At 51.6% G+C, this 27,421-nt stretch overlaps 1 protein-coding gene across 3 annotated transcripts in view; it reads left to right on the forward strand.

Moving 5' to 3' along the window:
- The first annotated feature begins 240 nt into the window (after positions 1–240).
- TBC1D2 (TBC1 domain family member 2) overlaps positions 241–27,421 on the forward strand; it is a 43,315-nt gene continuing 16,134 nt past the window's right edge. For 2 of the 3 annotated variants that reach the window (XM_041004546.1, XM_041004547.1), the window contains exons 1-6: positions 241–630; positions 3,533–3,674; positions 13,287–13,434; positions 18,906–19,072; positions 21,676–21,857; positions 26,012–26,398. In XM_041004546.1, the coding sequence (XP_040860480.1) occupies positions 268–630; positions 3,533–3,674; positions 13,287–13,434; positions 18,906–19,072; positions 21,676–21,857; positions 26,012–26,398 (1,389 nt within the window). In that variant the 5' untranslated portion in view covers positions 241–267. Of the gene's footprint in view, positions 631–3,532; positions 3,675–13,286; positions 13,435–18,905; positions 19,073–21,675; positions 21,858–26,011; positions 26,399–27,148; positions 27,173–27,421 lie in introns of those variants that run through there. The other variant, XM_041004549.1, reaches the window with a different exon arrangement.

Genomic DNA, 27,421 nt, shown 5'->3' on the forward strand with positions numbered 1-27,421 from the left:
ACTCCGTTGCCCTCAGTAAAGATGGCTGATTGTGTGACGGAAAATCCGGAAGTGGGCGTCCTGGGCGGGGCCGACGGGCAGCTGTCGGGCGGGGCCTGTGGTGGGAGGGGCGTGGGTGTGCGGGCTTTGAGAAGCACTCGCCACAGCCAATCGTAACCGCCTGTGGCAGCTCGGGTGTGTCCGCCAGGCTCCGCCCCTCGCCCAGGTGTTTCCCTCCCGTGCCGGCTGAGGTCTCCGAGATCCGTGCGTGGTCTCCGGCTGAGGGCGATGGAAGGCGCGCGGGGCGCCGCTCCGGAGTCCAGCCCCGCGGCTCCCGAGGGTGCGGAGACTGCTGGCTCGGGCCGCGGCCCCGAGGAGTGCGAGGGCGGTGCCCGGCCGCCGGAGGAGGCTGCCCCCAAGAGACTCTGCGGGTATTTAAGTAAGTTCGGTGGCAAAGGGCCCCTCCGGGGCTGGAAATCGCGCTGGTTCTTCTACGACGAGCGCAAGTGTCACCTGTACTACTCGCGGACCGCGCAGGATGCGAACCCCTTGGACAGCATCGACCTCTCCAGTGCGGTCTTTGACTGCAAGGCGGACGCCGAGGAGGGCACTTTTGAAATCCACACGCCCGACCGAGTTATAACCCTGAAGGTAACCGGGCCGGGGCGGGCTCGGCCGGGCGTGGCTGTGTGGTCACCGGCCATCCCACGGCGGGTTTCCTCGTCGGGTTCCCACGCGGCGGGGACCCGCGGTCTGGGTCATTAATAGCGAGGTGAAGTGCACCCGGCCCGAGGTCCTGCCGTCCCGGGATAGTGCTTGGAATCCCCAGGTCTTCCTGCAAATCTCCCCTCTCCGGCTGTATCAGCACCTGCACCCACAGTGCGCGACCCCAAGACTCCCACCTGGGACTGACAGAGGTAGGGTCAAGAGTTGCGGTCCTCCTTCAAGGCCAAGATTCAATTTCACTTTTCTGCATGTTCTGGGCAGGGTTAGGGTGAGTGACTTGGTGTCACTGATAGGCATGTATGGATTGTTCATCCAGGCACGTCTGAACTAGTTCACACTGAATAAATGTTTGTTGAGCGAATGCACTTGGGTTCAAGGTGAAGGAAATGGAATTAGACCGTTCCTGTCAAGTGGAGGTGCCCTGTAACTTAACCAGAAAGATCTCTACGAAGAGGCGTTTTTGTTATTTTTGGGGGAAAAAAAAATATATAGATATATATATATTTTTATATATATATATTTGTGTGAAAGACAGAGTGACAGAGAGATCTTCAATTGGCTGGTTCACTCCCTGAATGGCCACACAGCCAGGGCTGGGTTGGACTGAGACCAGGAACCTGGAGCTCCACGATGGTTAGCTGTCTCCCGTGTGGGTAGCAGCGGCCCATGCCCTTGTGTCATCCTCTCCTGCTTTCCCAGGCACCTTGGGAAACTGAGTCACAGGCAGAGCAGGCTGGACTTGAACCGGTGCTCCTGTACGGGGTGCCAGCATGATAGGCAGAGACCACAGCAGCTCCTGAGCCGAGAGTTTTGTGGGCGTCAGAGAAAAGTGTGCCATGCTGTCATGTCTCCTGCCTCGAGTGAGCCATGCACAGGGTCATTGTCCCTTTACGGACTGGGCTTCGCTGGTGAACAGCCCGAGAGGCTCAGCTACAATCAGGGAAGACAGGAAAGGCATTTTAGAGGTCATGTGGTCCCCAACTCCTGTGTGTCTCCTTGCACAGTGCAACGGCTGTGCCCAAGGTCTCCTGTCAGGTGTACAGTTCCATTGGCTACATAGGGGTGTGCCCTGTGCCCAGTCGGCCCTCACTGTCTCTGAGAGACAGTTTAGCATCTGGTAGAAGAGATGGACTGGGCAGTTATTCTGTAAGGGATCCCTGTGCTGCCTGTACAAGAGCGCTGTGACAGAAGGGGTCACCCCATCACCCTGAAGTGAGAGGAGCCTCCTGGGGGTGGACCAGCGCCTGAGGCTTGAGAGAAGCAGCGGGGAACCAGATCACAGGGAGCAGAATGTTCTGATGGGAAGGCCTGGGACAGCTCTCGGCATGCAGGCAAGTCACAGGAGCCTGGGGGAGAGTGGCGTGGCAGACATAGGAGCAAGAGCCCTCTGCAAGTGGGGCTGGGCAAGGTGGGGCTTTGTCCTGTTGTCCTGCGAAGAAGTCTGAGAGCCTTAGCCGGGAAGTGCTGGCAGATTAGTGTTTGAGAAATCTCAGCCCGGCTATTGTACAGGAACCTTATGGAAGGCAGCCATCAGGAGGTGACCAGGAGGGACTGAGGGCTGAGCTGGAGGTGCCTGGGGATGGTAGGGGTGACTGCCGGGGCAGCTGGCTGCCAACAGATGGGAGGGCCCCGAGCACACGGATCCCACAGCACCTGCAGGTGTGTGTCCTGCACCAGGCCCCAACAAACTCGTAACAAAACAGGGACCATGGACGTGGTCTTGCCAAAGTAGCTCCAGGGCCCAGTGCAGTCCCTCACACAAGGAGTAGGGCCTTCATGCCTGCTTGATAAGCAAAATAATACAGTAGGTGTCTGGGTCTGGCTGAGTCATGTCAGCATTCAAGTTCCAGGGAAGCCCTGGGAGGTGCAAGACATTTCATGGAAAGAGAAAGCAGGCTAGTGGGTGCCTATTGGTTGGCCTGGTATCTCATGCCAGGCAGAGGCCTAGGGCAATCCTTACCCAGGGCTGTCTCAGGAAGGCTCCTGCTCCAGTTGCCACACAGCCTGCTGCTTGTGGGCAGCTCTGGGCCTTTCCCACCCTCACCGAGCCAGCTGCCTGTCTTATCTGATCACATGCCAGTTGTATGTAAGCTGCAAATCTGGTCAGCAGTTACCACAGAGCTCTGGTCTAGAGACTCAGCTTCTGGGCCTGACTCCACCGTCCCACACCCACACCCCTCAGGGCCCAGGTTCTCTCGAAAGGACCAAGTGTTCCTGAATTGTCCCTTTCTTGGGAGATCCAGGGATGAATGGATGTGAAAGTGGATGCTCAGACCACCCAATAGTGGGAGATCAATATTCAGCGTTCATTGTAACTCATCAGGAGCCCCATAGCTGGCTGGAGCCTCCATGGGCCAAGTCACAGTATGCATGTGGCTCCACAGCCTCCAGTCATATCTGTGATTTCGGGAGCAGGAAGGATTGGCCCAACTCCACAGAAACACAGCTGAGCCCTGGAGATGGCATGCAGGAAAAGAGGGATGACCTGAGCACCCACCTTCTCATGGCATCTCCAAAAACCAGCACACTCTGAGAGCCTTCAACACTTTGTATCCTCATAACCCACTCTGTGAAATGGGTGTTATTGTTGTCATGGTACAGATGGAAAACTAAGGCCCAGAGAGGGAGAGGACCCCTCCAAGTGGGAGAATAGAGCCCATGGGCTGTGTTATTTCACAAGTGGGCACCTACCCTACGCGAGCCCAGTGGTGGTGGTGGTGTTCTGAGGTGAGGATTCCGAAGCCTTCCATAACCTTCGCCACATCCCCACCCTCCAGGCTGCAGTACGGGCATGGGGCCCTTGCCAACTAATCCTTGTGCTTCCCAGGCCGCCACCAAGCAAGCGATGCTGTACTGGCTGCAGCAGCTGCAGATGAAGCGCTGGGAATTCCACAACAGCCCGCCCGCGCCGCCTGCCACGACTGCTGCCACCCTGGCTGGGAACGGGCCCGCCATGCACCTTGAGCTAGGTACCTGCCAGGCCGGCCTCCTGCCCACCGGCCTAGGGCACTGATGACCAGGCATCTATACTCTGCTGTTGGGAGTGAGCGGGAGAAAGGGCAGAGCCAGCGATGGAACTCAGTCTTCTTCAGGGGCAAGAATATGGGCTGCTAGGGTTCAAATCCTGTTCCTGTGTGTCTTTAGATAACTTGTTCAACTGTCTGCGCTTCCATGTCCTTCCCAGTAAAATCAAAGTGAATCATTCTACCTACTTCTTAGACTTATGATGAGGTTTAAATCAATCTGTGCCTGCAGTGATGAGAATAGTACTGCATATTACTGGAGCCTGGAAATGCTATCTGCTACTGTGATGACCATGATGGGAAGGGCATAAGACATGCAGCTTTCAGGGATTGACATTGTGGCATAGCTGGCAAAACTACCACCTGTGATGTCAGCATCCCATGTGGGAGCCAGTTCGTGTCCCAGCTCCCTGCTTGTGGCCTGGGAAAACAACAGAGAATAGCCCAAAGCCTTGGGACACTGCACCTGTGTGGGAGACCTGGAAGAAACTCCTGGCTTCGGACTGGTCAACTCTGACCGTTGCAGCTACTTAGTGAGTGAGCCAGCAAGTGGAAGATCTTCCTTTCTGTCTCTCTCTTCTCTCTGTAAATCTGCCTTTACATAAAAATAAATTTCAAGTGCTTACATTCCTGCCACCATGTGGGAGACCCAGATGAAACTCCTGGCTTCTGTCTGGCCCAGCCCTGACTATTGTGGTATTCTAGGGAGTGGACAAGCAGACGAGAGATCTCTGGCTTTCCACCTCTCCCTGTATTTCTGACTTCCAAGTAAACAAATAAATCTTTTTTAAACATGAAAAGAAATGCAGCTTTTGCAAGGTGGCTGAGAGGATGGTTAATAGAAAATGCACATTGTATCTGCTTTCACAAAGACTTATGCACTGAGTTGGGTCGATAAGAGATTTTGTCCCTGATGTTCCCACAAGACAGGGTCCATTGCCTCCACAAGACCCACAAATGATGATTTTATCATTGTTCTTGTTGTTGTTATTTGACTACTTTGAAAGGAAAAGTTACAGAGAGAGAGTGAAAGATTTTTATTCCATTGGTTCACTCCCCAAACAGCCACAAGCAGCCAGGCTGGGCCAAGCCACAGCCAGAATGTAAGAACTCTTCCAGGGCCTTCCGAGTGGGTAGTAGAGGCACAGGTACATGGACCATCTCCTGCTGCCTTCCTAGCACGTTGGCAGGGAGGAGGGTTGGAAGTGGAGCTGCTGGGCTTGAACTAGTGCTCACATGGAATCTGATAATGAGAGGCAGCAGCTATCCTGCAGCGCCATGATGCTGGCCCCAAATGAAGGTTCTGCGTCCCAGATCTTTAGATGGTACCCTCCTGCCCTTCCTACCTGCAGCCAGCAGCATGAGGGAAGTTTCAGGATTGGATTGGGTCATCACAAAATTGTCCCAGAAAGACTTGCATGCAAGCCCAGGTCCTGGCACAAAGCTTGGTATTGTAATGATAGCACATGTGTAAGTGTGTATATTCTTGTCCCAGTATCCCCTACACACATGTGTTTATGGTTGTAGCAACGACTCCCTTTATAGCTACTAACAGTCATTTCTTCTCTCACTTTTAAGATTTATTTATTATTTTTTAAAGATTAATTTTTATTGCAAAGTCAGATATATACAGAGAGGAGGGGAGACAGAGAAATATCTTCTGTCCAATGATTCACTCCCCAAGTGACCGCAACGGCCGGTGCTGTGCCGATCCGAAGCCAGGAGCCTCTTCATGGTCTCCCACATGGGTGCAGGGTCCCAAGGCTTTGGGCTGTCCTCGACTATCTTCCCAGGCCATAAGCAGGGAACTGGATGGGAAGTGGAGCTGCTGGGATTAGAACTGGCACCCATGTGAGATCCTGGCACATTTAAGGTGAGGATTTTAGCCACTAGGCCACCACGCCGGGCCCTCACTTAAGATTTATTTATGTCTACTGGTAAGGTAGATTTTTAGAGAGAAGGAGAAACAAAGAGAAAGATCTTCCATCTGCTGATTCACTCCCCAAATGGCCGCAACAACCAGAACTGAGCTGATCCTAAACCAGGAACAAGGAGCCAGGAGCTTCTTCTGGGTCTCCCGTGCAGGGGCAGGGTCCCAGTGACTTGGACCATTTTCTACTGCTTTCTCATGCCACAAGCAGGGAGTTCAATAGGAAGTGGAGCAGCTGGGACACGAACTGAAGCCCATATGTTATCCGGTGTTTGCAAGGGGAGGATTGGCCAATTGAGCCAGGACAATCACAAGTTATTTCTTGGGCCAGCCCCTTTGGAAGGCTTCTCCACCTCTGCACCCCTAGTCTAGCCCCACTGCCTGCCCGTCAAGAAGCCAGACTATCACAGCTGTGTGGGAAACTGCAGCCTCTGTTGACCTAACAGTCCACTGTCAGCCTTAGACCGGAAGCCAGGAGAGACCCTCCCACCCCTGTATGTCTTAAATGGAAATGTGAGGGACTAGACCCTTTTGACCTCTTTAGATGCTCCAGCCCCAGCCCAGGTTCTTTAATTTACTTCAGTATGCAAGCAGGGCCTCTTGCAGGCCAGGCCTGCCGTTTGGACAGAGGGCATTTAGTTGCTCCAGTAACCAGGGTATCAGTCACAGAGAAAGATCCTGGCTGGAGCACCTGCGTGCCTCCAGGCCTTTCCTGGTTTCTCCACAGCCTGCTGCCTTCCTAGCAACAGGGCCCACGGAAAACCTGCCCCAGCCCACATAGGAGTGGATCACTGAGCCAGCTGGCCAGCCCAGGGTCAGCCGCCCGGGACCGGATTCCCCTCCTCTCCATGTCCACCCTTCCTGAGGAAGCAGGGCCTGCCACACCCAGAGCAGGGTGAGCGGAGCGCCTCAGATGTTGAGTCACAGGTCCTTTCCCATGGCAACACTTGCCACTTGGCTCTTGGGTAATCTATAAGACCTGTTCCTCTGTTTCCAGCGTTTAATTTTGTTTTGTACCTTCCCTAACCAGTGATCTCCAGAGAGCCAGAAATGGTCAAAGAAAACCTACCAATTTGTAATCATAGCAGCATGTTGCTGGAGTAGCTGGAGTAGTTTATAGAGGGTTTCTGTAACTGCATATCATTTTTTTAGAAAAAAAAATTATTTATTTTGATTGGAAAAGCAGATATACAGAGAGAAGGAGATACAGAGAGAAAGATTTTCTGGCTGCTGGTTCACTCCCCAAGTGGCTGCAATGACCAAAACTGAGCTGATCTGAAGCCAGGAATTTCTTGTGGGTCTCCCATGCAGGGTCCCAAGGCTTTGAACTATTCCCAATTGCTCTTCCAGGTCACAAGGAGGGAACTGGATGAGGAGTGGAGCAGCCGAGATTAGAACCGGCGCACATGTGGGATCCTGGTACATGCAAGGCGAGGACTTTAGCTATTAGGCTAACGCCCTGAGCTCTGCATATCATCTTAAATCGGGCTCCCGCTGTAACCCTCCTATCCATGCATCACCATACCTCTCACGGCAGTCTTTTCTTTTTAAGTATCTATTTGTTGATTCAAAAAGAGTGATAGGCGAGAGAGGGGGAAAGGCAGAACTTCTATCTGCTGGCTCATTCCCTAAATAGCTACAGAGGCCAGGAGCCTGGAATTCCATCCCTGGGTGCAGGATCCTAGAATTCCCACATAGGTAAAGAGACCCAAGCACTTGGGCTGTCCATCTCTGTCTAGCCAGAAGCTGGATTGAAAGTGGAGCAGCCAGAACCCTTCATCCCCAATATGGGATGCTGGCATTGCAGGCAGCTTAACCCTGCTGTGCCACAATGCAAGTCCCTTACAACAATCTTTAACTAATGTGAGAGGCAGACAGACAGACTCTGAGAGGTATCCCATCTGCTGGTTCATTCCCCCAGATACCCAGAAAGGCTAAGGCTGGCCATGAGTGTGCTGGACCTCAATTGGCTGTCCATCATGGGTGGCAGGGCCCCAACTCCTTGAGCCCCCACTGCTGCCTTCCAGGGTGCACATTAACAGAAAGCTGGACTTGGGAATGGAACTGGGACTTGAACCCATGCCCTCCCATCTGGGATGCAGATATCCAAGGTGACTTGTCAACCCCAAGGTTGAATGCCTATACAGAAATCTTAGGAGATGGTAACATTTCCATTTTACAGAAGGGGGAAAAGAGGCTTTCTGGTAAGGAAATTCCTGTACTGAAATCTAGGCCTCCATCTGCAGCCTCACAGCCTCTCCTAGGGCCACAGAGGCAGCCACCCGTTACCCTGAGACCTGCTGTGAAGCCAGTGTCTTCCCGGGCCAGGCCCCCTTTTGTGCAGCCAGTGACTTCTTCCAGCTGGTGACCTGGCAGCCCCCAGAGCGTGGGATAAAGGAGCATTGTAAAGAGATGCTTTATGCGGTCACCTCATTGAAGGTGTTTCTCCAGCTTGGACAGAGAAAGTTCAGCGCCCAGGTCAGCCTGGAGCTCACCAAATCAGCTCCTGCAGGAAATGCAAATCTTACCCAAGCATCACCATCACATGCCCACCCAGCTCGGGATGGTCTGCTTGTTGGGAAGGTTGAACTGATGAACTACCCCAATTCCCCTGCCCCCCACCTCCCCTGGCTGCCAGTTTTGTGGAGAACAAAATAGCACAGAGCACTGGTGGGTCTCTTTGACCATGTCACCTGCGGGCTTGGACTCTAGCCATGGAACTCCCCGCTCCCAGCTGCTGTTTTCTCATTGGTTAAACCAGTTGGTGGTGACATGAAGTCCCCAATTCACTTGAGATCAAGTAGATCTCAAACTACATGTGATCATGGGCCGGGGCGGGGGCGGGGAGGCAGGGGGGCACTGGCTGTGGGAGAGGTGCTTGTCGTGACAGCAAAGTTTTAGAAAAACCGCAATTACTTGTGTTGCTCTGGATAAGAAAGACTAGAGATGGCTGAAGCACTGATGAGTAAGGACATCTTACTTGTTTTGAGTCAATTTAAAGTCTAGATTAAAGACTACTGTCTGGTCTGTGTGCTAAATTTGTGGTTTTCTGAACATTTTCATAAACTTTATCTCTGAAGCGATCAGGCTGAACAGTATCCCTCCTGATTTTCTCTCTCTTTTTTAAAGGCTTATGTGCTTATTTATTTGGAAAATAGTTACAGGGAGAGATGGGGTGATAAGCGAGATTGATCTAACATCTGCTGACTCATTTCCCCAGAAAGAGAAACTAATTTTCCATCTGCTGGGTTATTTGCCAAGTGTCCAGCATAGCTGGGCTGGGCCAGGAAGCTGCAATGCCTAGAACTCCATCTGAATCTCCCAGTGGGTGACAGGGCTCCCAGTACTCGGGCCATCCTTCACTGTTTTCTCAGGTGCATTAGCAGGGAGCTGGATCGGAAGTAGAACAGGGCACTGCACAATTGCTCAGTTGGCTAATCCTTCCCCTTCGAGCATTGGGATCTCATATAGATTCTGGTTCATGTCCCAGCTGTTCCACTTCCCTTCCAGCTACCTGCTTGTGGCCTGGGAAAGCAGTTAAAGATGGCCCAAGTCTTGGGACTCTGCACCCACGTGGGAGACCTGGAAGAAGCTCTCCTGGCTTCGAATCAGCTAAGTTTGAGCCATTGTGGCCACCTGGGGAGTGAACCAGCAGGTGGAAGATCTTTGTCTCTCCTCTCTCTCTCCTTCTCTCTGTAAATCTGCCTTTCCAATAAAAATAAATACATTTTTAAAAATATGAAAAAGTGGAACAGCTGAGATTGAAACTAGTGTTCGTATGGGATGCTGGTTTTGCAGTTTGGGACTAACTATGCTGCAACACAACAGTGGCCCCTTCTGTTTTTGTTTTAATGATTTACAACCAGGTCATTTCACCTTCCCCATCAAATCCAACCTCGGCACCCTGCAGCGTGCATCTAGCCAGCTAAAATTCAGCCTGTTAAGCCTTCCCTTTCCCAACCTCATCTCACTGGGCCCCTTTCTTGCTAGCTCAGATAGGATCTGGAATCCCTTTTTTTGCCTATACCTACACTTTGCACTGAAAGGGTCTCCCTTGCTCCTCCCACGGGCTCTACTCTGGCCCAGCTCCAGATACCTGCAGGAAGCCTTGCTTAGCTCATCCTAGATGGCCTCTCCCTCCTCTCCTCCCAGAACTGCCCCTTGGGCCCCAGCTTCTGCCCACCTGTGTTGCCTGGACATGTGTCCTTTGTCCCCTTCCCTGCTCCTTGCTCCTTACTTTTGGTGGCTTTGCTTTATCTTACTTTCTTCAGCTCCACCAGGAAGCCTTCGGTGGACAGCAGCCTAAATGTCATGAAGCATGGCAAGCGGGGGTTGCCCAGTCCAGGCTGCCTGCTATTCCGATACAGCCTGTTCAAGGATTAATGAATGAAGCATCCACTGTTGTTGCCACCATCATGAGCTTTATTCTCTTGGCCAGGTTGGACAGCTCCCTGTGGTTCCCAGGACAGTGGCCTTCAGTGTTTTTAAATCTGCAGCCTTTTTGTTTGTTTGTTTGTTTGTTTTGGATGGAGTGCACGAGTCTCTTTCCCTGAATGCATCACCCTCTCTATAAAAAAATCTTTGTGTTGCATGTGCCAGGATCCCATATGGGTGCTGGTTCATGTCCTGGCTGCTTCACTTCCCATCCAGATTTCTGCTTGTGGCAGTAGGAAATGGTCCAAAGCCTTGGGACCCTGCACCCGCTTGGGAGATCTGAAAGATGGTTCCTGGCTTTGGATAGGTGCAGCTCCAGCCGTTGTGGCCACTAGGGGAGTGAATTAACGGATGGAAGATCTTCCTCTCTGTCTTTCCTCCTCTCTGTATATCTGACTTCCAATAAAATTAAAATAAATCTAATTTAAAAAAAAAAAGGTTCATAAAGGGAAGTGTCTGCCCCTTGTAGTTACCGCATGCTGCTCATGGTGACACTCAAAAATCATCTCTGAGTGTGTTGCTTCCTCTCACACACACTGCAAATACTGCTTTCTGGAAACCTTCCCTGGCATGAAACACTTAAGTTGCATAGACACTCGTACAAGTGTCATCACTTAAGTAGAACATTTGGAAAAGAGAAAAGCCACAAGGACTGTGGCCGGAGCCCTGACACCCCTTGTTTAATAGCAGTTAAAATTGCACATTCAGAGGCTAGCATGATAGCTCAACTGGCTAATTCTCCACTTGCAAAAACCAGGATTCTAAATGGGCACTGGTTCATGTCCCAACTCCTCTACTTCCTGTCGATCCCCCCTTCTATGACCTGAGAAAGCAGTGGAGGATGGCCCAGAACCTTAAGACCCTGCACCTGCATGCAAAACCCAGAAGAAGCTCCTGGATCCTGGCTTCGAGTTGGCTTACTCCCACTATTGTGGCCATTTGAGGAGTAAACCAGCAGATGGAAGATCTTTCTGTCTCTCCTTCTCTCTATAGATCTGCCTTTCCAATCAAAATAAATAAGTTCAAATTTTATGTTCAGTAAGCAATACCCCCACCCCACTTGTCTAACTGCAGTTCACATCTATAACCACACAAAAGCATCCTACTTTGCTTTCTGGTATTCAGTATTGTGACTACATTATTCTCCTATATATTTTGCTGTTATTTAAAATTTATTTACTTATTTGAGGGGCAAAATCCCATCTTCTGGTTTACTCCTCAAATGGCCACAATGGCTGTGGCTTGGCCAAGCCAAAACAGGGAGGCCAGAGCTCCATCTGAATCTCCCACATACATGGCAGAGACCCAGGTACTTGGACCATCTGCTGCTACTTTCCCAGACACATTAGCAGGAAACTGGGTTTGAAGCAGGGCAGCTGGGACTTGAACCAGTGCTGATATGAGATGCTGGCATTGCAGGAAAAAGCTTAACTTGCTATACAACAGTGGCTTCTCCCTGTATTTTAGAAATTTGTTGATTAAAAAAAAATGTTTCTAGGGCCCAGTGCCATAGCCAAATGGCTAACTCCTAACCTTGCAAGCGCCAGGATTCCCTATGGCGTTGATTCATATCTCGGCTGCTTATGGCCTGGGAAATCAGTTAAGCATGGCCCAAAGCCTTGGGACCCTGCACCCACATGGGCGACCCAGAAGAAGCTTCAGACTCCTGGCTTCGGATTGGCTCAGCTCCAGCTATTGTGGCCATTTAGGGAGTGAACCAGCAGATGAAAGATCTTTCTCTGTCTTTCCTTCTCTCTATCAAACTTTCCAATATAAATAAGTAAATAAATATTAAAAAAATAATAATTCTGGGCCTGGTACGATAGCCCTGGCTAAAGTCCTTGACTTACATGCACAGGGATCCCATATGGGCACCAGTTCTAATTCCAGTGACCCCTTCACATCCAGCTCCCTGCTTGTGGCCTAGGAAATCAGTGGAGGACAGGCCAAAGCCTTGGGACCCTGTACCTGCTTGGGAGACCCAGAGGAAGCTCCTGGCTCCTGGCTTTGAATCAATGCAACTTCGGCCAATGTGGCCACTTAGGGAGTGAATCATCGGACAGAAGATCTTCCTTTCTATATATCTGACTTTCCAATGAAAATAAATAATTTAAAAAATTATTGTGAAGGATATGCATTATTTTTCGCTGCATACAAAGAATCCACATTTCCTGTAGAAAATTTGGAAAAAATCAGTGTAGTAGTGAGAGTGGCCTGCTCATTTGTGTGGCTATATCTGCTGTGAAGGCTGTAGAATTCTTTTATACTTATATTTACATAAATATATAAACATATGAAAATAAATATGTTTTATATAAATATGTTATACATGTTTTATATAAATATGTTATATAATATTATATATAATATTTTACATATGACACACATACATATATGTGTGTGTGTAGAGAGAGATACATAAAGATTTATTTATTTTCATTGGAAAGGCAGATTAACATAGGAGAGACAGAGGGTAAGATCTTCCTTCCTCTGGTTCATTCCCCAAATGGCCACAGCAGCCAGAGCTAAAGCCGGCAACCTGGAGCCTCTTCTAAATAACCCATGTGGTACAAGTTCCCAAGGCTTTGAGCAATCGTCCACTGCTTTCCCAGGCCATAAATAGGGAACTGAGTTAGAACTGGAGCACTCAAGACGAACTGGTGTCCATATGGAATGCTGGCACTGCAAGGTGGAGGATTAACCAATTGAGCCATTGTTCCAGCCCTTGCAGAGTGTATTTCTTTGAGGCTTTTACTGTACCACTGAGGTTGGTTTTTAATCTGGCCCTTCCCACTTAGTATTCTGTCCCTTACCTATACCCTGTGTTGACAAGTATTCTTCATGGACACTGTTTCATTGGCTGAGTGCAACGCAACTGGATTCTCCCAAGCTCTTCCAGTGCTTTGGGATCTTTGCTTCCATTTAGCAATGGTTGCAAACAATGTGGGGCTGAACCTAACCATGTGGGTTTGTCTGCCTCTCAGATCATGTCAGGGTGGTCTCTCAGGGTGTGGAATTGGCTCCAGGTTTTCACATATTTAAGGCATTCCCAAGAGGGCCGGGCCAACCTCCATCCTGGTTTCACTGGTTGCAAAGCTGTCGGTGGGAGGCGCCTTTTGCTACTGCTAAGCTTGCTGACCCTGCCCTGCCTTCCCGAGCTGCCAGGGATTGACTGCCCTTTCCTTTTTCCCCAGAGCAAGAGGAGGCAGAGCTGGAGGGGTTCTTGTGCCCCGTGAAGACGCCCCCTGGGCTCGTGGGGGTGGCCGCTGCCTTGCAGCCCGCCCCTGAGGCACCTTCCACCCTTCAAAATCTTTCCCTCAAGCACCTGGGAACTGAAATACAGTAAGTGCCTATGGGAGTGGAACTCCTGCTGGGAGGAGTCCGGGGAGGGAGACTTAGGGGCTTCATTTTCTATTGATCAAGCTGTGACTATGATTTAAAAAAAAAAATTATTATTATTTGCAAGGCAGAGGAATTGACGCAGAGAGCTGATACCCTCCCACTGGTTTATTCTGCAAATGCTTGCAACATTCAGGTCAAAGGTCAAACTTGGGAACTTAATCCACATCACCCCGTATGTGGCAAGGATCCAACTGCTGGAGCCAGTCGCTGCCACCTCCCAGGGTACACATCAGCATGAGGCCAGAGTCTGGAGTGGAACTGGAATTTGAGCCCAGGCGCTAGGACAATGGGCCATAGGTGTGCCCAGGGGTGTCTTAATCTCTGCACCCCAGCACCTCTGCTGAGGTAGACTTCAGGAAAGCTGGGACCTCTTAGAAGGCAAAACTGGTGGCTCACCAAGTTTGGATTAGGGTCCCTGGCCACATGTGACTCAGGAATGGTGTCTCCCTCAGCTGGCTTCCATGTTTGGTTTTGCTGAGGTGACCAGGAAGGCAGTAATGACCTTACCTCAGGGGAAGCAGGTGTTAGAGATTGCTGGGCTGGTCGTAGCAGCATAACCCACAGGCCTTTGGACAGAGGGACCTGGATCCCAGGGGGGAGAGCTGAGCTGGAGAAGAGAGGCTTAAGGGATATGGGACATGGTTGATCCTCCCGGAGGGAGTTGGGAAGGAGTTGCTACTTCATTCCTTCCAAAGATCAGCTCTGGGGAGGAGCCAAGGGGAGCAGGGTACCTCAGGACCCTGCTGTGGACAAGAGGCCCAAGGAGCCCGGCCCTGCAGCCAGCAGGCTCCAGGGATCATCTGGGCCAATCCCTGCCTGTCAGAGGCCACAGCAGCAGAAGGGGAAATGTAGAAACTGAGAGGGGAAGGAAGTTCCTGAGGACCCAGCTGTCCCGTCAATGCCATTGCCTATGGCAGCCACAGAAAGAAAGCATGAGGCAACCCCTGCGAGAGATGTGGCCCACGTTGCAGGGAGCCCAGCCGAGGCCTCCGCTGAGACAGAGCTAACTGCAGTCTGCAGTCTTCGCCCTGTCCCTGTTCTTATGCGTGATGCTAGTGTTGCCATGAGCACAGGACACACCGGAGCATTCCAGATGCTCTGCACCAAACACCTTACGTTCTCATCAAGTATGTGGGCCAAGAGGGAAGTGGTTATCACTATGTGGCCGAGTTAAACCAGCCTGTCCTTCCAGAACAAGTCTATATGTCTACCACTCTCATACTGGCCAGGTCTTTGAGACCTGGAGCCAAACCTAACGCAGAAATTGGCCCAGGAAATGCTGCAGGAAAAGCCAGTGGATTCATGACATGGAGATGCCTCTTCCAGGCACAGTGCCTTGGCTGGGTGGTCACTTGAGCCTTTCAGAAGGCAAGCAGCTGCCCGTCCCTATGGGAGCCACATGTTACACCCTTGCTCTGCTGAGGTTGAGGTTTCTGTGCTCCCCTACACCCCAGAGATGACAGGAAACCCCAGGACACACTAGGAGGACAGTTCTTGACAAGGGGAAGTATCGGCAATGATGAACATCAGCCCATTCAACCCATGCCTTGGGCTGTAGGGGTGCACCCCTCCCCCAGGTTCCCGTCCAGCTCTTGCATCTTGTGGTTTGTGACACCCATGTGACAGGACGTAGTGACATTCAGGACACAGCCCCACCCATCATGAGTGCTGAACTTTGATTTCATCTCTGTGGGCTGGATTAAGCAAAGAGGGAGGACTCAAATGATTCAAGTCAGGACCAGGACTGGTCAATACTGCCAACCTTAGAAGAAATGAAAAAGACTCAAAGGGAATACTAGGAAACAACTGTATGTCAACCAAGCTGATAACTGGAAAGCAGAAATTCTTAGAAAGCCAAAAATTGCTGACGCAAGAAGAAAGAGAAAGCTGCAGAGACCTAGTGAATGGTGTCAGGACCGAGTTAGTCATCAGGAAGCTACCCAGAAAGAAAAATTCCAGGCCAGGTGACTTCCACCAAATGATGGTGCAGGTGCTTGGGTCAGCTCTTCTGACATTGCTCAGGACACTGTCATCCCACAGCAGGCTGCCTGGGTTCAAGTCCTGACCCTGCTGCCAGTTCCAGCTTCCTGCCACGGTGGGCCCTGGGAGGTAGCACGTGATGGCTCAGGTCCTTGAGGTCTGTGCCACCTACATGGAGTTGCCAGCTCCTGCCTTTGGGCCAGCCCCTTTCTGGTCGTTTTGAGCATCTGAAGAACGAACCAGGGATTGAAATATAATCTTTCTCTGTCTCTGTATCTCTCCCTCCTGTCACTGCCTTTCAAATAAATAAATGAAAACCTTTTGAAAAGAAGAAAGGGAAGTGCTCTGCGCCCTGAGAGGTGTGGGGGAAAAGCGGATATGTGCTGGACAGAAGTCTCGTCTACACCTTCATCTTCGTCCATACTTCCCACTTGTGTTTCAGTTTCAGGTCCTTCTTCATGTCCAGTCCCTGGGGATTCCCGTTCCTGGAACCTGAGCTAGGGGTTGTAATGGTATTTTTCTGGTCTCAAGGGGTTTGTGGAAAGGGTATTTTCAGTTGTTTGCCCACCATACGGCTGGAGGTGGTCTTCACACGTGGGACTTTAGTAACAAGGCCAGGGCTCCCACATAGGGCTGCATGCACATCCTCCTTTTATTTGAAAAAAGAAGAAAAAAGTTTGAAAGGCAGAATTATAGAGAAGAGAAACAGAGTGAGAGATCTTCCTTCCACCGGTTCACTCCCTGAATGGCTCCAATGGCCAGAGTTGTACCAGGCTGAAGCCAAGGAGAGCCAGGAGCTAGCTTCATCCACAAGCACCACCTGAGTGCAGGGACCCAAACACTTGGGCCATCTTCTGCTGCTTTCTTAGGCACATTAGCAGGAGCTAGGTGGGAAGTAAAGCAGCTTGGACTCAAACCATGCCCATATGGGATGTGATGGCTTAACCCATTGGACCACCGTACTGGCCCCTCAGAATCTTCTTTTTTAACCACACTGGTGCTACCAGTTAAGTAATTATGCTACTAGTACAATAATTTTCCAGCTGTTGCTCATGTATACAGCAAGAAATACATTTCTTTGGTTGTATCTCAAATACACATCTGAGTAAAATGTTATCCCTTACAAAAGGTGGAGGAGTGCCTTCCAGTGCCTTGTCTTCAAATACTGTTCACTGTGTTGTGCTGAGCCCACAGTACCCCCGGGCCATAGCCTGCAGCTTGACCCCACTGCCGAGTGAGCCTCCTCTCTCCTTTCCTCCTCACTGCTACAGCTGTCTGTCTCCTTGTACCTCTTTGCAAGGGAAAGGGAAGGCAAACTCATCAAGCCGTCTTCTCCACCCACTCCTTTAGAACCTGCCTGTGGTCTGTGTCTTTGGTGCTACCTCATTCCTTCCTATAGCCCAGCTATCTGTTGAGCCTGAGTTCTGGGCATAGGTCACCCAGTGCTGAGCACCACCAGCAGGAACACAGACCGGTTCATATCCAGTTCTTACAGAAATGGCACCAAGAGGATTGAGCCTAGACACGTACTTGTCAGAGAGTTGGCCTTGACCTTAGCTGGAAAAATACGCCTTGGAAAGACTGTGAGATGGTCAGTGCAGGCCAAAGAGAGGACAGAACTACAGCCTGAGCAGCGACAGGGCACCTGATGAGAAGATACCAGCAAACGTTTGCAACCTAGAAAAACAGGGCCTCTGGTGATGGTGGTGGTTGTTTTAAGGTTTATTTATTTATTTTAATTACAAAGGCAGATTTAAAAAAAAAAGATTTACTTATTTTTATTGGGAAGGCAGATTTACAGAGAGAAGGAAAAGTAGAAAGATCTTTCATCCATTGGTTCACTCCCCAAGTGGCTGCAGTGGCCAGAGCTAAGTGGATCCGAAGCCAGGAGTCAGGAGTTCTTTCAGGTCTGCCATGCAGCTGCAGAGTCCCAAGGCTTTGGGCCATGTTCAGTTGCTTTCCCAGGTCACAAACAGGGACCTGGATGGGGGTAGAGCAGCTGGGACACAAATCACTGCCCATCTGGGATCCTGGCACATGCAAGGTGAGGATTTAACCACTGAGCCATTGCACCAGGTCCACAAAAGCAGATTTACAGATAGAGAGAAAGATCTTTCATCTGCTGGTTCACTCCATAAATGAGCGCAATAGCCAGAACTGAGCCGATCTGAAGCCAGGAACTTTTTCCAGGTCTCCTATGAGCCACAGGGTCCCAAAGCTTTGGGCCATCCTCTGCTGCTTTCCCGGGTCACACACGGGGAGCTGGATAGGAAGTGCAGCAACCAGGACATGAACTGAAGCCTAAACAGAATGCAGGTGCTTGAAGATCAGTTGAGCTATTGTGCCAGTTCACTCCAGTGGGTTGTTTAAAATGTTTATTCACAGGCCCAGTGTGGTAGCCTAACAGCTAAAGTCCTTCCCTTGTACATGCCAGGATCCCATATGGGCACCAGTTCTAATCCTGCTAGCTCCACTTCCCTTCCAGCTCCCTGCTTGTGGCCTGGGAAAGCAGTAGAGGACAACCCAAAGCCTTAGGACCCTGCACTCATGTGGAACACCCAGAAGAGGCTCTGACTCCTGGCTTCAGATCAGTGCAGCTCCAGCTACTGCAGTCACTTAGGGAGTGAATCATTTGGTAGAAGATCTTCCTCTGTGTCTCTCCTTCTCCCCATATATCTGACTTTTCAATAAAAATAAAGTAAATCTTGAAAAAATATTTATTCACTGATTTTCATCTGTTTGACATCAGGGTAACAGAAAGAGGAGAGAGAGAGGGAGAGGATGTGCCTACAGTGGCAAGGGTTGGGCCAACCCAAAACCAGGAACCTGGAACTCTGTCCAGGTCTCCCACGTGGGTGGTAGGGGCCCCAGGCAGTGGAGCCATCATCTGCCGCCTCCCATGATGCATTAGCAGGAATGCTGCAGAAGAAGCAGAGGAGTCAGGATCAAACCAGGGCACACCAGCTTGGGATGTCAGTGTCTCAGATGGTGGCTTAATGCACAGTGCCACAATTCCCACCCCAGGGGACGATTTGTGAGCCAGGTAGCTAGTTAGAAGTCCAGAGTAGGATTGAGGAAAATTAGTTCAGTAGTCCATCTTACGTTCAGCCTGCATGCGTCCATGCTAAACAAGTTCTGCATCTCAGACACTGTTCTGAGCATTCTGGTTGCATCAGTGTGTAGCACAAATGGGCACCCTTGCCCCCACAGAGTTTGCATTGCAGCTGCAGGATTAGGAGCAGAGGGAGGCTGACTTGGTTTGTGAGAAACCACCTAGTGGCATGTGAGAAAGGGATTGGTTGTAACACGCATGGGACATGTGTTTGCAGGGGTGGATGCCCAGGGCCCGGGAAGTCACTTGAAATCACTGGGGTCATGGGGTGCAGGAGGCCAGGGGCTGCTAGGCTGAAGCTCCTCATTTTTCCTCTCAGGAACACGATGCACAACATCCGAAGCAGCAAGCAGGCCCAAGGACCAGGCCACGGCTCTCCAGGGGAGGGTGTGCCCCAGAGCGGGGAGCCGCAGTCCGAGGAGCAGCCCTTGGCCCCCGACCCCAGCGCTCCAGGTGAGCCCTTGGCCCCCGACCCCAGCACTCCAGGTGAGCCCTTGGCCCCCGACCCCAGTACTCCAGGTGAGCCCTTGGCCCCTGACCCCAGCACTCTAGGTGAGCCCCTGTCCCCAGACCTAACTGTGTGTGTCTGACTCTGAGCGATCTCGAGAGCAGCCCCTCAGCACTGCAATGAATGTCTTCTCTCTCACTGTGTGTGTGTGTGTGCATGTGTATGCACGTGTGTGTGCACACATGTATGTGCGTGTGCATATGTGCGTGCGTGAGACCACAAGCAGGGAACTGGATCAGAAGTGGAGCAGCTGAGACACGAACTGTTGCCCATATGGGATACTGTCACTGCAAGGTGGAAGATTAGCCAGTTGAACCATCGTGTTGGCCCCTCTTGCCCTTCTAAGGATGCTTGTCCTATCACAGGGGCCCCGCCCCTGGGACCTCACCTCCCTGGGGCTGCACTCCCTCACCCCATTGCACTGCAGTGGGTGGTGGGGCATTGTGGTGGGGCTCATACGTGCAGTCTGCAGTGTTGAATCAGGTAGAATCTTGAGGCCACTCCTGGGTTGCCAGAGCTCACAATGCATTGGAACAGTGATGCTTTTTTGAACAACCATATGACATAACAAACTTCCATTTTACCACTGCTAGGTGTGCAGCTCAGTGGTGGTGTCAGATATGTTCATGCCACCCCTCCTGAGACTCTCAGAACAACAAAGGGAAGTGTTTTTCCAGGTTTTATCTTTCCCTTCTCACTTTCTAGGGGAAAGGTATCTTTAAAATGCCTCTCTGGGGTGATTGGAATGAGAGCTGACATGGAGCACATGGCCTATAGGTCAGCCTGGTGTTCTTTCATCTCATACAAGTGAGTGACACCATCAGGGCTTGGCTTCTGTGGAAACAGGCACTGGTAGCCAATTGTAGCTCACATTTTCGCTCGGAATGCATCTGGGAGAGAATTGGAAGTGGCAGCCTTGGTTGGGAGGGTTGCCTTTCCAGGGTTGAGAGGACCCCCATCCGCTTGGCCCCAGGCTGGGTGGAAGTGACACTGGAGAAGGTGCCCCTGTGAGCTGTCAGGGGAGTAATGAGCTGTTGAGGAAGCCTGTGCTGCCAGGTCAGTAATAACAATACTGGTACTTCCCTGCCACCCTGGCCTTGGTGGAGTCACTCGCCATACTGTGCATTGTTTCAAGTCCTGGGTTCAGTGGCTTTCAGCTTGATCAATCAGAGGACATTTCTATTCCCCACTGCCCAAACAGACTCTGTACCCTTTAAGTTCTTCAAGCCCACCTCCCACCACTCCTGGACAACCGTAAGTAACTTCCCATGTCTCCAGGTGAGAACACATGGTGTGGCCCCTGGTGTCTAGTGTTTTATGCTTAGCAGCATCTCTCAGATCATTGGGCACTGGGCATTTGCTGCACTGGCCCATGTCACCTCCCAGCAGCTGTGAATGCAGAGCCTCTATCTGTCCTGTCCACACTGGGTGAATGTGGAGACAGGCACAGAGAAGTGAGGCAGCCTGCGCCCACCCCAGTGAGTGGCAGAACCAGGATTCAGGCCTCGCAGTCACACCCTATCTTGCTGTATGACGTGTCATCCTATAAGTCTGTGACTTTTTTTTCTCCCCTTTTTTTTTTTTTTTTAAGATTTCTCTTATTTACTTGAAAGGTAGAATTTCAGAGAGAAGGAAAGATAGAAAGCTCTTCCATCCGCTGATTCACTCTCCAAATGGCCACAACAGCCGGAGTTGAATTGGGCGAAAGCCAGGAGCCCAGAGCTTCTTCCATGTCTTCCTCGTGGGTTCAGGGACCCAAGCACTGGGCAGTGTTTTACTGCATTCCTAGGCATGAGTCAGTGATTTTCCAGGTTATATCTTCATTGTGAAACGTTGTGTACACACACACAGAGGCAGATGAAGGCAGGCTGTGCAGGAGCGGAAGTCTGGATTTCTCCTCTGCTCTCTGACTTCCCCTCTTCCTCCCCAGCCAGCCCATGGGGCGCTCCCGTGTAATCCCAGGGCACCTACAGCCCCCCTCCCCTGCCTGCCACCCCACCTGGCAGACAGACACCGACAGACCAGACAGGTTGGGGTTCCACGGTCAGAGATAGACACAGAATGAACATAGGACATGTAGATGTTGACTGTACTGCCTGTGGTTCATCAGGAGCGGTCCCTGGACAAGGTGCAGCAGCATTGCCAAGAAGCAGGTCAGAAACGTGGGTTCTCGAGCCCTACCTGCAGCCTGTTGAATCCAGAACTCTGGGAGTAAGGCCAAAAAGCCTGCATTTTAAAGCATGGTTTATTTAATTATTTGACAGGCAGAGCTTTTTATCTGCTGACTCATTCTTCAAGTGCCTGGGCCAAAAATTCAGTCTGGGTCTCCTGTGTGGGTAGCAGGGACCCAAGGTCTTGTGACATCAGCTACTGCCTCCCAATGTGCATGTTAGCAGGAAGCCAGCGTTGGAGTAGAGCTGGACTAATCTCAGACACCCTGATATGGTATGTGGGTGTCCCAAGCAGCGTGTTAGCTGTTGCGCCAAATACCGGTGCCCAACAATCTGTATTTATGAAACCCTGCAGGTGCCTCTGCGAACTGCCCTTCTCAATCATGACCTCAGCTTTTCTCCTCTCACAGGTTCTCCAAAGCCCAGCCCCAAGTCCTCCCTGGCTGCCAATCTCATTCAGATGGCCAAGCGCCAGAGCAACACCTTCCCACTCTTTTCTGAAGGGCTCATGAGGACCCGGACTGCCCAGGAGAAGGCAGTGGCCTTGGAGCAGCAGGTTCTGATGCTCACCAAGGAGTTAAAGTCTCAGAAGGTGAGTTCAGGCCCAGGGAGGCCTCAGGCACCACTCACCACCACCCTACCCCATCCCAAATGTTCTGTTGAGCTAGGCACCATGCCATGACCTCGCTGTGTGGGCTGCAAAGATGCAACCACAGGAAGTTCAAAGTGCACTCTGGATTACTTGGGGACAAGCTTTTACTCAAACTGGGTGACAAAAGGCCACCAAGAGCAGAGGTGCCAGATACCTGCATTACCAGCAGAGGGGCACATGCTCTGGAAGAAGGACAGTGTTTACAGAGGGCATTGGGGGTCTGGGAGGAACTGGTGGCCAAGGGGCTGACAGGTGGCTGTGACATGACAGGACATGGGACACCAGGCTGAACCATGATGAGCAAGGCATCGTAGCAGGAAGGAAGACACAGGCTGAATGCCATGAGAAGCTGATGGCAGGAGGGTCTCAGGGAATGTCTTGCTGTGATTGAATCCCGAGACTGGGCGGTTTAGGAAGGATAGAGGTGTCTTGGCTCACAGTGCTATAGGCCAGGAAGCCTGGGAACGGGGCGCTAACCCTTTGCAAGGACCCCAGACTGCAAGTGAAGACACACACCACAGAGATAGGCCCGCTGTAGGACTGCTTGCCATAAACAGAGCACAGAGGGCTGGAAGAAACATCCAAAGGAGAGAATACACACACGTGAGTAGCCACATCCCTGACTTAGTCCTCTGGAGCAAGGGTGGAATGAGGATGGGGCTGGGGCCAGGGAATGAGACAGCAGAGCCCTCCACGGGCCCAGCCACTGCAGGGCTCACCGCTGGGATGCAGGCTGACAACTGACTGAATTACTTTAATCATGTTCAGGGCCCCGCCCTGTCCCACCTCTGCCAGAGACACTCCCCACCACCACCACTCCCAAGGCAGCCTCTGGATTTTCACTTGCTTTGTGAATGATTTTAATGCTGTGAGTGCATGAGAGCTGCTTTTCACAATGACCATGTAGCATTTTGGGTCTGTAACTCCTTGCTAAGTAAGGTCTGGGTGGGGTCTGCCCTCTGGGATGCAACAACTGCTGGTATCAAGTTGGGCACAGCCCTGCGCAGGTGGGTATCCTGAAGGAATGCTTTTTCCTGGCATCATACCCAGGTGCTGGCCAGGTGTCTGAGAGACCGTCTTTGCAAGCTGAGTGATATTCCGCCGTGTACATTTTGGTTATCCATTCATCCGTCAGTGGACACTTGGCTGTCTACCTCTTACAAACCTGGGGAGCTCCCTTTTGTAAAAAATTTTAAAGGAAATTAGAAGGAGCATTTCACCGTGCTATCCATGAACCTCCCTCTCCTGGGATGCTGTTCCCCCAAGCCCACCCTTCTGCTGCAGGGAGTCTAGGGGTTGGTGTTGTGTTCCTGGAAAAGAGAAGGCAGCAGCCGGGCTGTAGTGCTGGCTTGCAAGGCAAAGCGAGTCTGCTCCTGCCCACACTGGGCAGCCGTGCCACTTGGCCACAACCCAAGGTAAACTCTCGGCTCTCAACTGGATCAGAAAATGAGCCAGGCTGCCTGGTCACCCTGGAGCGCCAGGAATGTTGATCTCTGCAGAGCCCAGAACCTCATGCTGCATTCTGAACATTCCAGCCCTTCAGATCACCTTCTTCCAGACACCTTCCTGCCCCACCCACGGGCTCTTACCTGCCCTCCTGTGGCTCCTCCTGGCCAGTGCTGGGTCTGTGGAGTCAGCCACAGGGAAAGCCCTTCCCTTACCCTCCCCACCCCCCACCTGCTGCTTGGCCTCCCCAAGCTTGCTGGCTCTGTTGAAATGGCCCTGCCTGCCTTTCTCCAGAGACGCCCCTCCTCTTGCAGGAATCCTGCACTGCAGTGACTCACTGCCCCCAACCAACTCCCCATCAGCACTTAGTACCAGGCTCCAGAGCTTGGCACTGAGTGGGTTCCTGGTGGACGTCAATGTGATACTTGAATGGGTGTCCGGGGTGAGTGAGAAAGAGGCCGCCAGAGCAGGGAGGGTCACTGACGGTCCGCAGAAGCCACAGGTTAAATGGCCTTGACTTTAGCTTCTGGAATAAAGCCCTCATCTTTGGCAATTCTTCGGAATGGAGTTGTGCTTAGCACAAAGTCCTGCCTAACTGATCTATTTATTTTATTTTGCCTTTTAAAATTTATTAACTTGAGAGGCAGAGTTACAGAGAAAAAGAGGAGTCTTCCATTCACTGGTTCAGTCTCCTAAGAGCTGCAGTACCCAAGGCTGAATTGATACAAAGCTGAGAGTCAGGATCTTCTCCTGGGTGTACCATGTGGGTTCAAGTGCCCAAGGACTCAGCCATCTTCCGTTGCTAACCCAGGCACATTTTCTGGGAGCTATATTGGAAGTGGAATAGCCAGGACTTGAACCAGAGTCCATATGGGATGCTGGCATCACAGCATCAGCCTTACCTGCTACACCACAACACAGTTCCCAAACCATGTATTTAAAAACTTTGGTTTGGATACAGGTATACAGAAAGGAGAAGACACAGAGAGAAAGAGAAGTTTCTCTCAAGAAAAACACGTGCTTTTTGTTGGTTTGTTTGGTTGGGTTTCTTTAGATTTGTTTATTCATTAATTTGAAAGGCAAATACAACAGTTCCAAGTGGGGAGACAGCAAAAAATTGTTGGTTCATTCCTCACATGGCGACAGTTACTGGGACTGGCCCAGGCTGAAGCCAGGAGCTCCATCTGGGTCTCCCTTGTGGGTGGCAGAGGCCCAAGCACTTGGGGTGTCTTCCACTGCCTCTCTAGGTGCATCAGCAGGGAGCTGGATCAGAAGCAGAGCAGCCAGGACAGGAACCAATGCTCCAGTTTAGGCTTGCAAGTGCCAGCTGCTGAAAACATGTGCTTCTAAATGGGAATGGGTGCAGAGTGTGGCAGCAAGGCCTGGAGGCTGAAGCTTCTGGCTGGGGATGTTGAGCCCCAGGAAAGTTAAAGGCAAGAAGGCACTGGGAGGCGCAGATCCCAAGATTACATGCTGTCACTTGCCACTTCCCAGGGCTAACCTGAGAGTCATTGTTTCTGAACTTTCTGTTCATCCCTGTGCCAGATGAGTAGGCACAGTACAGAGGGCCGGGGACCAGACCCAGATGGGAGGAGGCTGCCTGCACGTGCCTCTGCCCAGAGATTGCCTGTGTGCTTCCTCTGTCGCTGGCTACAGTGGATTGGTAGTGACTGTCGATGGGGAAGGATTCTGAGACCTCTGCTGAGCCTACAGGAAGGGGAATCAAGATTGATTAGTAGGGTCCATAGCAGCTAAAGTCCTTGCCTTGAATGCACCAGGATCCCATAATGGCGCCAGTTCTAATCCCGGTGGCCCCGCTTCCCATCCAGCTCCCTGCTTGTGGTCTGGGAAAGCAGTGGAGGAAAGTCTAAAGCCTTGGGACCCTGTACTTGCTCTGGGTTCCTGGCTTCAAATCGGCACCGTTCCGGCCATTGCGGCCACTTGTGGAGTGAATCATTGGACAGATCTTTCTGTCTCTCCTCCTTTGTGTATATCTGATTTTCCAATAAAATAAATCTTAAAAAAAAGATTGATTATTGATTAGTAATGTCTGCCACAGAGTGGCAGGGAGGAGGAGTGCAGTCATGCCTGAGTGCCGCTTACTTGGCAAACCCTGAGCAGCTGGGGCTGGAGCACACCCCACTGCTCCCCAGACTGCAGTTTGTTTATCCTGAAATGAACATGTAAAAGTCAGGCTATGGGCTCAGCAGCTGTCACCCAGAAACCCCAGAATGCTGTGGCCTGAAGCACACTGGGAGACTCCAAAGGTGGCTGAGTGACTCTCAGCTGTAACCTCCACTTGGAGGGGTCACAGGAAGGAAAAGGAACTGCCCTGGGGACCAGGTGTCCAGTATCGGGGACAGGTATGACCCAGACGCTGCCCACATCACTTCTCACTTCGCATTGCAGCCCCTTGGGCACACCTCACTGTGACTTGGTGGGAAATGTGGTTTTGAGTTGGGGGACTCTATGGCCTGCTGACAGTGTTGAATGGGAAAAGTGGGACAGCAATTGTCACGATGAGCTGTCCCAGGGTGGCTGCCAGGCATACCTCAGGGTAGCTGGGATGGCGGTACCCTGCACCCCCACCTCCAACACTTGGACAGGCTTTCCCCAACTCACCAGATCCTTCTCTTCCCGCTGCCCAGGAGCTGGTGAGAATCCTGCACAAGGCGCTGGAGGCTGCCCAGCAGGAGAAGAGGGCTTCCAGTGCGTACCTATCAGCAACCGAGGACAAAGACCGCCTGGAGCTGGTGCGGCACAAGGTGCGGCAGATTGCCGAGCTGGGCAGGCGGGTGGAGGCCCTGGAGCAGGAGCGGGAGAGCCTGGTGCACACGGCCCAGCTGCAGGAGCAGCAGGTGCAGGAGCTGCAGCTGCACGTGCAGCTGCTCATGGACAAAAACGAAGCCAAGCAGCAGGTCATCTACAAGCTCTCAGACAAGGTCACACAGGGCCTCACGCCATCACCAGAGCAGCTGGCTGAGGCAGCCCACAGAGACTTCCTGAAGCAGCAGGAGAGGCTGGAGCACATGAAGGTAGGGACTCCACAACTGTTCTCCCCGGGGCTTCTGGAGGTCCTCCCAACCCCAGGGCCTTTCTCCATGGAATGGAGATGACCCGTCACCTTGCAGTACGCATGTTGGGCTGAACATGGAATTGACAGAACATTGGGCCCATCCTCAAAGATTCACTTGCTTCAACTCCTTTAGGCTTCGTGCCAGCCCTAAGAGGCGGCCACATCTGATCCCTCCTGTACAGGTGGGGGTACTGAAGCTGGGCAAGGTTAGTTAGGAGCTTGTCCGGGAACCCACGTCCACTGGCTGCTCTGCCGCCCATCAACTTTTCTGCAGCTTCTAGGTATTACCGTGCCAGCCTCATCCTCCTTCCCCTTTCATCCCTGTTTCTGGGCTGCCCCTTCCTGCAGGGGGCAGCTGTGGCATGATGGACAGAAATTGTGCTTTTGAAAAAAGATTTATTTTTATTTTTATTGGAAAGGCAGATGTACAGAGAGAAGAAGATACAGAGAGAAAGATCTTCCATCCGCTGGTTCACTTCCCAAGTGGCCACATCAGCTGGAGCTGAGCTGATCTGAAGCCAAGCACCAGGAGCTTCTTCTAGGTCTCCCACATGGGTGCCAAGTCCCAAGACTTTGGGCAATCCTCTACTGCTTTCCCAGGCCACAAGCAAGGAGCTGACTGGGAAGTGAAGCAGCCAGGATTAGAACTGGCAGCCATGTGGGATTCCAACACATGCAAGGCGAGGACTTTAGCCACTAGGCTACCACGCTGGGCCCAGGAATTATGCTAGAGGTATGATGCCTGTCAGGCTACAGCCTCCTCTGGGAAGCCTGAGGTTGAGGACCAGCTTGTGTAGCTCCCACCATCCCCAAAGGCAGCCAGAAGCCTGTGAGTGGCTGCTCTGAACCCCATCCACTCACAGCTCCTTGGGTACCATTGTCCGCCAGGCCTCAGGTCTCCTGGATTGGCCATAGGAAGAAGCTGCTCAGGGGAGAGGAGGGAAGGAGAAACCAAGGCACTTCCGAGAAAGCCAGCAGCAGA

Source organism: Ochotona curzoniae, unplaced genomic scaffold (genome assembly GCF_017591425.1).
Source record: "Ochotona curzoniae isolate NIBS_2020 unplaced genomic scaffold, NIBS_Ocur_1.0 scaffold_3208, whole genome shotgun sequence".
In the NCBI taxonomy this organism is placed as follows: Eukaryota; Metazoa; Chordata; class Mammalia; order Lagomorpha; family Ochotonidae; genus Ochotona; species Ochotona curzoniae.